A 12007-nucleotide genomic window follows, 5' to 3' on the forward strand; every position below is an offset into this window, starting at 1 on the left:
AATTTACATATGTTTCAACAACCAGATGCATTTACATTAGGGCTGTAGTACTCTGAACTCGAGACTGTTTTTATATGGTCTCGGACTCGCTGGTATTCGGACTCGGACTTGTCTCGGTCTCGGCCACTGGTCTTGCCAAATATGGCTTTTGTTCTCAACCGAGTCCAGGTGTCTTTATTATGTTCCCAGTAAGCACACTCGCTGCAACGTATGTGTGCTTACTGGGAACATAATAATATTGGAGGGAAAGTGAAACACTGGCCACCTAATAACTAGTGATGGGCATTTTGGCTCTTTTTCGGCCGGATTGTTTGACTCAGTTCACTGAAAAGAGCCGGCTCTTTTGACTCACAAATGGCTCTTTAAAAAATAAATGTTTTAACTTGCTGAAAGTCCACCGCTAGTGCAACCTGAATATTCACATTTTGAATTGTCCATAACAACCCATAACAACAAATGTGCCTGCTTGCCTTGCATATCTAATTAATGGGCAAAGTTTTCAGACTTTTTTTCTTTTTTTTTATGTGGATGTTATTGAGCTTGTAGAAGTTTAGCTCTTGCTTTCTTCTGAACATCTCGCTCTGAATGACATCTGAACATTGCCCGATGTAATTTCTGAGTCATATCACATAATCTGAATTTCTTTTAAATGCCTATTCCACGAGTGGTAGGTTCCAATGTCTGGCTGTATAGCTAATATCGAAACAAAATAACCCAGGCAGTCTCATCTACGAGACGTTTAGGCCTCCTCCAATAGTACTGACAGCTGGGCACATAGCTTGTAGGTTTGCTTAGTGTCAAACTTTTTCCATTTGATTGGTTCAACTGCCACCCGCCCGAATTTAAAGTATTATTTTTCGTCACGTCATCCGCCCGATCCGCATCTCTAGTGTGTGTGTGTGTGTGTGTGTGTGTGTGTGTGTGTGTGTGTGTGTGTGTGTGTGAGAGAGAGAGATTTTGCTCGGCCCTCCCTCATGCAGTTTAATTGGTTGACATCACGTGTATGATAGACAGGAATAGAATGTGAGGCTGATCAGACAGTCGAAACAAATGTGTGTGTGCCTTTAGGCCTATATAATTATTTTGTTGTTGTTCTTTGAATTAGTCAATTATTTTAAATACAATTAAACTCATTCATTATTTTATAATACAATACAATTTTTTTTTTCAGGGAAGGCATAAACCAACCATAGGGGTACACTCTGTAATACTGGTCACTTCTTTTCTACCCTACTGTACATCTGGAGTGAAGCTATATTGTCATTTAGTTGCTCAAATGTTCAGTACTAGTACCTAGGAGTGGTAATAGTAGTGGGTTGGTGTTTATATATCAGTTCTAACACTGCTATTGTGAGGTATCACCATATGCCATCATTCTGTTTTATATATGATATATGATTTATTATATGATATGATAGGGAATGTCTTTATTTAAAAGTCCTGGGTGTTGTGACACTGCTTTTGCTTTTAGATCAACAAATAATAACCCAAAATGATTGTCTTGATAATGTCATGCATACGTTTTTTTTTTTTTTCTGTTCTAGACTCTGTCTTGGCTCGGACTCTAACCTTTTTGGACTCGGTCTTGACTTGGACTCAACAAAGGTGGTCTTGACTAAAGCCCTAATTTACACTTTTCCAGTTTCGTCTGGAATGCAGCCCAGACCTCCTCCTGAAGTTGTGAACACCTGTGAGTTGCCGGGGAAAGTGCAAATTGCCGTCTAAAGGTTACACGGTTGTTGATGGGCCATGTTTCTCATGACATTTTCTATTTACTTTTTTTTTTTAAGATTTATTTTCATTGTATCTAACATGTCCTGTTCTGTAGACATGGTTATTATGTATTTAGTCATGTTGTACCAGTCCAATATGACTGTCAGTTGAAATAAACATTGTGTTGTAAGAAAACTTGTTTTATTTGTTATGAATCTATTTTGATGCGTTTTCCTATAACTTTTGTAATTTTACATATATTTAAAAATATCAAAATGAATATCAATATCGCAATATCAAATTTTGTCAATAGCGTGCACCCCTACCTTGATCTCAGACTGTGGTAATGTGGTTTCTCCACTGTGTGGATCTTCATGTGTCGCTTCAGGTGACTTTTAAAATAGAAACTCTTTCCACACTGATCACACGTGTACGGCTTCTCTCCAGTGTGGATCCTCTCATGTGTTGTTTTATCTGCCGACTGAATGAATCTCTTGTCACAGTGTGAACACTTGTAAGGTTTTTCTCCAGTGTGGATCATCTCATGTCTTTTTAGACTTGCCGACTGACGGAATCTCTCGTCACAGTGTGAGCACTTGAAAGGTTTTTCTCCAGTGTGAATTCTCTGGTGCCGTTTTAAACTGTCCGCTCTAGTAAAAGTCTTCTCACACTCTAAGCACATGTACTCTATCACACCATTGTGAATTTTCTGATGTTCATGTAAAGTGTGCCGCACTGAAAAACTCTTTCCACACACAGAACATGAATGCGGCTTCTCCTTCATATGAACTGTCAGGTGTCTCTTCAGGGCAAATGTACAGAGAAATGTTTTGCCGCATTGATCACATGTGTATGGCTTCTCTCCGGTGTGAATCCTCATGTGAAGATTAAGAGTTTGTTTGTTTGAGAATCTCTTTTCACACTGATCACATGTGAACGGCTTCTCTCCAGTGTGGATCCTCATGTGTAATTTATGGTGTGAAGAATGACTAAAATCTTTCCCACATTGATCACACTTAAATGGCTTCTCTTCAGTGTGAACTCTCATGTGAACATTAAGAGTCTGTTTGGTTGTGAAACTCTTCCCACATTGATAGCATACATGCGGCTTCTCTCCAGTGTGGATCATCATGTGTTGCTCAAAACTGTGTTTGCTTGATAAACTCTTCCCACACTGATCACACTTGTAAGGTTTTTCTCCAGTGTGGATCCTCTCATGTCTTTTCAGATTTCCCAACCGACTGAATCTCGTGTCACAGTGTGAACACTTGTAAGGTTTTTCTCCAGTGTGGTTCTTCTCATGTGTTTTCAGATTTTCTGACTGACTGAATCTCTTGTCACAGTGTGAACACTTGTAAGGTTTTTCTCCAGTGTGAATTCTCTGGTGCAGTTTTAAACAGTTCGCTCTGGTAAAAGTCTTCCCACACTCAAAGCACATGTGCTTTCTCACACCAGTGTGAATTTTCTGATGTTCATGTAAATGTTGCATCTGTGAAAAACTTCCACACACAGAACATGAGTGTGGCTTCTCCTTCGTATGAACTGTCAGGTGTGTCTTCAGGTGTGATGTACAGAGAAATGTTTTGCCGCATTGATCACATGTGAACGGCTTCTCTCCAGTGTGAATCATCATGTGAAATTTATGGTGTGAAGATTGACTGAAATCTTTCCCACATTGATCACACTTAAATGGCTTCTCTTCAGTGTGAACTCTCATGTGAAAATTAAGAGTCTGTTTAGTTGTGAAACTCTTTCCACATTGATAGCATACATGCAGCTTCTCTCCAGTGTGGATCATCATGTGTTGCTCAAAACTTTGTTTGCTTGATAAACTCTTTCCACACTGAGTGCAGGTGAAAGATTTCTTGGCTCTTCCTTTCTTTAAAAATGTCTTTTTAGTCTTTGAGCGACTCAAAGTTTTTTCTCCAGGTTTGACATGATGTTCCTCCCTCACTTCCCTCAGTTCTTCACTCTCCTCCTTCACTTCACTCAATTCTTCACTTTCCTCCTTCACTTCACTCAGTTCTTCTCTCTCCTCCTTCACTTCACTCAGTTCTTCACTCTCCTCCTTCACTTCACTCAGTTCTTCACTCTCCTCCTCCACTTAATTAAAAGAGAAATATAATGTGAAAGGACATGAAAGTGAGCCCTGATGTAATAGTAGAAAGTAGACAACTGCTATAAAATATTATGATAATCCGATGCCTTTTTATAAATTGATTATATGTGCTTGAAACTTTTAGAATAGAATAAACCTAGGGATTAGAAAAGGGATTAGAATAAACTGCTGCTTCAATGTACTGTACAGTGAGGAAAATAAGTATTTGAACACCCTGCTATTTTGCAAGTTCTCCCACTTGGAAATCATGGAGGGGTCTGAAATTGTCATCATAAGTGCATGTCCACTGTGAGAGACATAATCAAAAAAAAAAAATCCAGAAAACACAATATATGATTTTTTAACTATTTATTTGTATGATACAGCTGCAAATAAGTATTTGAACACCTGTCTATCAGCTAGAATTCTGACCCTCAAAGGCCTGTTAGTCTGCCTTTAAAATGTCCACCTCCACTCCATTTATTATCCTAAATTAGATGCACCTGTTTGAGGTCGTTAGCTGCATAAAGACACCTGTCCACCCCATACAATCAGTAAGAATCCAACTACTAACATGGCCAAGACCAAAGAGCTGTCCAAAGACACTAGAGACAAAATTGTACACCTCCACAAGGCTGGAAAGAGCTACGGGGAAATTGCCAAGCAGCTTGGTGAAAAAAGGTCCACTGTTGGAGCAATCATTAGAAAATGGAAGAAGCTAAACATGACTGTCAATCTCCCTCGGACTGGGGCTCCATGCAAGATCTCACCTCGTGGGGTCTCAATGATCCTAAGAAAGGTGAGAAATCAGCCCAGAACTACACGGGAGGAGCTGGTCATTGACCTGAAAAGAGCTGGGACCACCGTTTCCAAGGTTACTTTTGGTAATACACTATAGCCCTATTCGCACGGGATTAGTATTACCAAGGGACCTCCGGTAATTTGTAATAATCGCAGAGGTCGTCTGTGAATTTTATCCCGTGCGAATCTGCCATGTCTAAAAATGTCTGTAAAAATTTCCCCTAAAATTACCTACCGTATTTCGGCCAACACAGGGGTCCTCTGATAATACCAGTCCCGTGCGAATCCCCATGTCTGTGATTTGGGCTGTTTTTTTTGTTGGCCTATCGTTTCCTAAAGAACGTAATAACCATTATGGGCCGTTTAACAGTCCATTTTTCGTCTGTATTAAAACTATATTAACAATAAAATCTCTCGATATGCCCTACTCCAATCCGATTATAGTTTTTCTCCAATAAAAACTATGAAATGCTGCACAAGAGAAAACAAACTACAGTAAAGACGTGACCCGGAAACTCGGACCGTTGTGATGGAAACGTTAAACTAAGCATTTTGGCGCAACATGGAAGCTGTTTTGAAAAGTGTTGACACTGTTGTGGTAACGTTAGTGTAGTAGTCTGTATCGTGGAGCATTTCTTTGTCTCACACGGCCTCTAAAGACGTCCATCCTGTAAGTATCCCAAGAAATCAAAGTGTGAAAGAGTAAAAATGATATAAAATATATAATATATTTCTCTAATAAATTGGTTTTAAATAAGTTCTTTTTTGAATTGCAATACTGCAGCGCGATCTTCGTTTCTGCATGTTCAGCTAGTGAAGTGGGAATGGGTGGGCGCGCGCTGTAAAGTCCGTAAAATAGAGGGAATTACAGACCATTTATTTGCCCATGTGAATGAGCCACCAAAAACACAGACGTCAGGAGGTAATTTCTTAATTACAAAGGTTCAGGGGTAATACTAATCCAGTGCGAATAGGGCTTAAAGCAGCACTCAGTAGCTTCGGGATTTCTACGCTGTATTCTCGCTTATCGCTCGCAGGTTTCTCTCTAGAGCTCCCCCCACAGCTTCGGAATAGATATTTGACAACACTGTTGTAAAAACTCGTTGGTGATTCTCAGACACCAGAGGCTAGTAGATCAACGACATCAAAGCAGATGGGACATTCTTTAAAACGTCTTCTTCATTAGGGTTCGAACAGTGTGAGGGAGCGCAATAATGACAGCATTTTAGCAGATTTCTTTTGGCCGTAAAGCAGTTGTTTACATCGCGAGACCTGATATCACGCGAGACCGCCCCGCCGCCCCAAAGTTGCAAATGCGTATTTTCCGCTCACGGGCACCAGGGGGGTGCGAAACGACCACCATTCAACCCGAAATAAGTATTATAACCATTCCAATGACTCCGAAGCTGTTCAGTTAAGGTAAAAAAGTTACTTAGTTCACCTTTAAGACGTCATGGTTTGAAATCATGCATGGCACGAAAGGTTCCCCTGCTTAAACCAGCACATGTCAAGGCCCGTCTTAAGTTTGCCAATGACCATTTGGATGATCCAGAGGAGTCATGGGAGAAAGTCATGTGGTCAGATGAGACCAAAATAGAACTTTTTGGTCATAATCCCACTAAACGTGTTTGGAGGAAGAAGAATGATGAGTACCATCCCAAGAACACCATCCCTACTGTGAAGCATGGGGGTGGTAGCATCATGCTTTGGGGGTGTTTTTCTGCACATGGGACAGGGCGACTGCACTGTATTAAGGAGAGGATGACCTAAGTTTAGTGACAACATGTTACAATGATTACATGATACAATGACTGGTAGGCTACTGTTTGTTAGCCTGGATCACGGTATTTTTCTAAATTACACCAGTTTCACGGTTTATGACGTTTTTTGGTTTTTTTTAAGCATGACTGGGTGTTAACCACATTGTATACTGAGTGAGAGAGGAAATACTGCAGTAGATTGACTTAGAATGCCCTATTTTACTGTCATGAGTGAATATTGTAGAAAAAATCCACACTAGTATTAATACAGGTTTGCAAGGCTGTTTACAAAGAGGTGCCAGCAGGACGCGCTTTATGAGTGGCAGAAATATTGGTTTCCCCGGTAACGGCTGTACACAAAGCAGCAACGCTCATAAACGCTGCTTTATCAGGAAAGATAAAGAAAGATTAAATCGTAATTACAAAGAAACTTTTCCAAAGACTGTCAGTTCACTTCAGATCCATTCATATAAAAACACCCGCACCGCGTTTTGATTTTGAAACGTGCAGTGTTGATATTGTGAACCAATGGGAAACACTGTAATATAATTTGACAGCTGTCAATTATATTGGCGGCGCCCTCGTTTCTCTGGCGCATAAGGTCTATACATCTTCACAGTCACGCTTAGTAACCATAGACAGTATATAAACTTAGTAACAAGTGCATCACCACAGTGCAACAGTGAAAAAGGACCCTCTCAAACAGTGTTGCGCCACGTCGCGTTCTGATCGTTATTAAAGCGACATACACCGGTATTGCGGTATTTAAAAAATTCATATCATAACAAAAATATACACCGGTATTCGGTATGAACCGGTACACCGCCCAGCACTACCTTGAGCGCAGCGCAATTTTATTCACGCTGCTAGGCAGCCTGGATACCATGGACTAGATTTTCCCCTCAAATAGGGAACCAATCACAGAACGGGGAGGGAGCAGCAAGACGATGACGAAGTCTATGCGACACACCGAAGCAGTTTGTTTATCTATGGATCCAACATGACAGATGTAAAAATATATGCATATTTTTAGGAACACATCTACTAAAAAATATGCCTGTATTTCAAGTTGATAAAATAATTTAAAATCCACATCAGTTTATTTGTGCCGACGAGCCACGCCCTCCCAGGATCTATAACGTTACCTAGGCTACTTTCACTTAAAAAAATTCCTCATAACCGCGCGTGATCTGCTTGCAGTCGTCGAGATGGATGCTGAGGAGTTGAAGAAAAGAATAGCTAGTGGAGATTGTAAAGTTGTCGACAATACGTCATCAAAAATCAAGTCCAGTGTGTGGGAGAAATTTGGAGTTATCTGAAGAAAATATTGTGAAAGGCTTTGCTGCAAACATTTTCGTGTTGGATAGCCGCAGATGTGGAACTTCATCCCGGAGGAAGCACGCAGAAACTGTGGTAACAAAGCAGTTCTATCGAACGGTATTTTTCTAATTTAATACTGTTAAGTATGTGTGGTGTGCAGGGCGTGTTTGAACCCAAAATTGTCAGATGTAGGCTAGACGAAATTGCGTGGCATATACAGTAGTGTTGTAGCAGCGTCTGTTCGATTGGTAAAATGTTATAAGGCTACTCAGTTTTGTGGTAACGTTAGCCATGTTCTTCATGTATCGGCCTGTTGACAGCTTCGGCTGAATGTGATAGTCTAAACTGATTTTATTTCGGCTGGGGGTCGGATGCCGGTTCTATTCTAAGAGGGTCGGTGCAGATTTTAATTAGTGCTGCTGTTGGAAAACGGGGCGGGTGCGGATTTACAAAATCGGACCCGTGCAGGACTCTGGTGTACACATAAATCTCTGACCCATCGTCGTCTTCTTCGTTGAATATCTGTCGCTTAGGGTTGGGTACCGAAACCCGGTTCCAATAGGGAACCGGTTCCGACGCAAACGGTAGTAACCAGACCGAATAAGAACGAAACTTTCGGTGCCTGATTTCGGTGCCTGACTTTTTTCACCGCCCCCTATAAAACATCTCGCGGCACGAATGATCCAATAACAAAACATCTCCAGTTAACCAGCAGAGCATTCATTTCGTTCGTTTGTTAAATAAGAGACGATCTAGCGCTGAAAATTATTTTCTCTTGTGGCTCGCGCACACCGCACTCGGACGCGCGTTTCAATACGTTGCAGAGATCGATCTATTTATGAGGCGCCGTCATAAGAGTATGTGCTTGGAGAGTTTGTGTGTGCGTGCTCGCGTCTGAGATGAGTATGTGCGCGAGTTTGTGTTTGTGTGTGTGCTCGCGTCTCAGATGAGCATGTGCGCGAGTTTGTGTGTGTGTGTGTGTGTGTGTGTGTGCTCGCGTCTCAGATGAGTATGTGCGCGAGTTTGTGTGTGTGTGTGTGTGTGTGTGTGCTCGCGTCTCAGATGAGCATGTGCGCGAGTTTGTGTGTGTGTGTGTGTGTGTGTGTGTGCTCGCGTCTCAGATGAGTATGTGCGCGAGTTTATGTGTGTGTGTGTGTGTGTGTGTGTGATGTGCTCGCGTCTCAGATGAGTATGTGCGCGGTTTGTGTGTGTGTGCGTGAGCGACTTTAGATGTGACGTTGTGCATTTCATATAGCCTAGTTGGAGCATTCAGCAGTATACATGTATGTGTGACTACAGTATATGTGTATGCAGGAGATAGCGTTGGTATGCAAGCGTTTTATGTGTGCGTGAATGAAGTTCGATTTAAGCCCTAGACGGCGCCTCATATCTATTCGTTCTGGTGAAATCACAACATATAATGCACACAAAGTGTCCCTGCTTGATATACAACCACTGATGAGCATTATCGGTTTAAAAAAACTATGCATGCGGATTAGAACCCAAAACCTCTGACATTCTTGACTAAAGTTCAAGTTCAGCTGCAGTGTTCCTCTTCGGGTAAGTCTAGTATTTTAATGCCAACTGCAAATCTTGCATATCAAGTATGAAGTATATGAAGTATATTTATATGAGGCTATACTTTGTGTGTTAAATATTTCTGCTCAGTGTCAGATATTTCTCTGTTTTGTAAAAGTCTATAATATATAATATGTAATATAATTGATATATAATATATATATAATATATATAAATAATATTAGAAGACAACATTTTTATCTTAACTTAAGTGTTTTCGGCTACATCTACGGAAGCGTATTGCATTCACTTGAGGAAAAAAAAGGAAAAAAAAGTTTTTGCTCTGTTTTTCTGAATTAATGAGTTAATTATCTCAGAATTACGAGATAATTTTTCATGAATAAAAAGTTTTTGCTCTGTTTTTCTGAATTAATGACTTATCTCAAAATTATGAGATAATTTTTTCTTTAAATAAAAAAATTTGCTCTGTTTTTCTGAATTAATGACTTAATTATCTCAGAATTATGAGATAATTTTTCATTTAAAAAAATTTGCTCTGTTTTTCTGAATTAATGACTTAATTATCTCAGAATTCTGAGATAATTAACTCAATAATTCAGAAAAACAGAGTAAAAACTTTTATTCATGAAAAATTATCTCGTAATTCTGAGATAATTAACTCGTTAATTCAGAAAAACAGAATAAAAAATAAAAAAATATTAAAAATTATCTCATAATTCTGAGATAATTAAGTCATTAATTCAGAAAAACAGAGCAAAAACTTTTTATTCATGAAAAATTATCTCGTAATTCTGAGATAATTAACTCGTTAATTCAGAAAAACAGAATAAAAATTTTTTTTATGAAAAATTATCTAGTAATTCTGAGATAATTAACTCTTTAATTCAGAAAAACAGAGTAGATTTTTTTTTCTCAAGTGAATGCAATACGCTTCCGTATACATCAGCACAATTTTTTATTTAATCAGAAATCAGAAAATCTTTTTCAGAAAACACACACAGATATAATTTTTTTTGATAAAGTGTGTGCAGTTTCGTTTTCTTAAGTACCGGTTTAAGAACCGTTTAAGCACCGGAACCGTTTGAAAAATACCGAGTAGGTACTGGTATCGGATAAAACCCAACCAATACCCAACCCTACTGTCGCTCTACATACGTCATCTGGTATAATTGAAACGATTGGCTATGAGCTACGTACAGGTGCATTTGATAGACATTTCTAGCGCCCAATAAACGGCTCTGGGCATTCGTAAACCACGCCTCAAATACGAGAAAATGAACATGTGGTTTCCAGACCACGTCTCAAAGAGAAAGAGGTCTGACGTTAGCCAGGCTAACTGTTTGTATTGCTTAACACAAATTTAACGATTTCAATTCAATACTTGGGATTTGATTTAAATCTTGATTCAATATTGACTAATTTTGGATAAATATTAGGAAGGCTACAGTAGATAGCCCACATGTTATTTTTTTCTCATGAAAAAAAAATCTCACATAATGCTATGTAACCATATATGAGCCCTATCAGCTGGTATTATTAAAGGTTACAAATAACTAATTAAATCAAATATAATGTGGTTTTCATTATAATAACAATTATGTAATGACACAAGTAAAAATATAATAAATATGTAAAAAAGTGCAGTGCACATATTCAGCAAAATACTCCTCTTTATCGATTTGTTTTAGTCATCTAACATGCTGCTGGTCATTAAATGGTTTAAATGTAACGTTCTGTGACACAATTGTTCTCCTGTTTCATATCAAAAGTAACCTGCTCTGTCTTGTTTGACGGTCTTTGTGTCCTCTTTGCTCCGCGAATTTTCTCTGCGTGAGAAAACGGATGTGTGGCGTGAGCGTGTGAAGAGTCTCAAGCTGAATGCGTCGAGTTGGCAGCTCTGCTTTTCATTCATTTCATGTTTTATTTCATTCTTTTGAGAAAGAAATGAAAAGGAGCAGAAAGAAGATAAACTTATAATATCTGCCCCTTATCAACATAAATTAAATTACAATTCCAAAGAGGTGCGCTTACAACACGTCTACTTTGCAGCACATATACAAGGTCATAAATCAAATATCACATTTTCCTGCTAAATAGCAGCATTATATTTCTCTATTAGTAATGCTTTTACACACTCCTTGAAAACAAAAAACGATGTTGAGGTTTTAATTTCACTATTTAGATTGTTCCACAGACTGACACCTTGTATTGAGACACATCTTTCCTTTGATTTTGTTCTAAACTCTGAAATACTTTCTGAAATACTTCAGTTCCTCTTAAATTGAATCTACTAACTCTCTTGATGAATCTGTTTTGCAATTTATCAGGTAATGTTTTCAGGTGAGCTTTATACATTATTTTTAGAAGGCTATATTCTAATAAATCATTGAATTTTAAGGGTTTTAATTGTATAAATATTGGATTTGTGTGGGCCCTATGTTCACTTCCATTTACAACGCGAATGGCACGTTTTTGTAATTTAAAAACTGGTTCTATATAAGTCTTATTTGCACTTCCCCATGCTTCAATGCAATAGGTCAGATGTGGAACAATCAATGAATTATATAACAAAAACAAGGCACATTTATTAACAGATTCTTTTACCTTGCTTTTAGAAGCGGGATGGATCCGGATAGATCGGCGGCGGTCATGTAGGCGGCGTTCCTCCTTCCACCATGCTGCTTCTCCATGTGAGGACTGTTTACATTAGACTAGAAGTGCACACCGGCCGCATGCTTATACATGCATTTTTTACATCAGAGTGCGCACGTGTTTC

General features: G+C 39.0%; 1 protein-coding gene across 4 annotated transcripts in view; it reads right to left on the minus strand.

Moving 5' to 3' along the window:
- The window catches only part of LOC309498986 (uncharacterized protein), a 34907-nt gene that overhangs the window by 5233 nt on the left and 17667 nt on the right, over positions 1–12007 (minus strand). For 3 of the 4 annotated variants that reach the window (XM_082169981.1, XM_082169979.1, XM_082169980.1), the window contains one exon: positions 2040–3816. In XM_082169981.1, the coding sequence (XP_082026107.1) occupies positions 2040–3816 (1777 nt within the window). Of the gene's footprint in view, positions 1–1448; positions 3817–12007 lie in introns of those variants that run through there. The other variant, XM_082169982.1, reaches the window with a different exon arrangement.

Source organism: Leuciscus leuciscus (genome assembly GCF_965113295.1).
Source record: "Leuciscus leuciscus genome assembly, chromosome: 1".
Classification (NCBI taxonomy): Eukaryota; Metazoa; Chordata; class Actinopteri; order Cypriniformes; family Leuciscidae; genus Leuciscus; species Leuciscus leuciscus.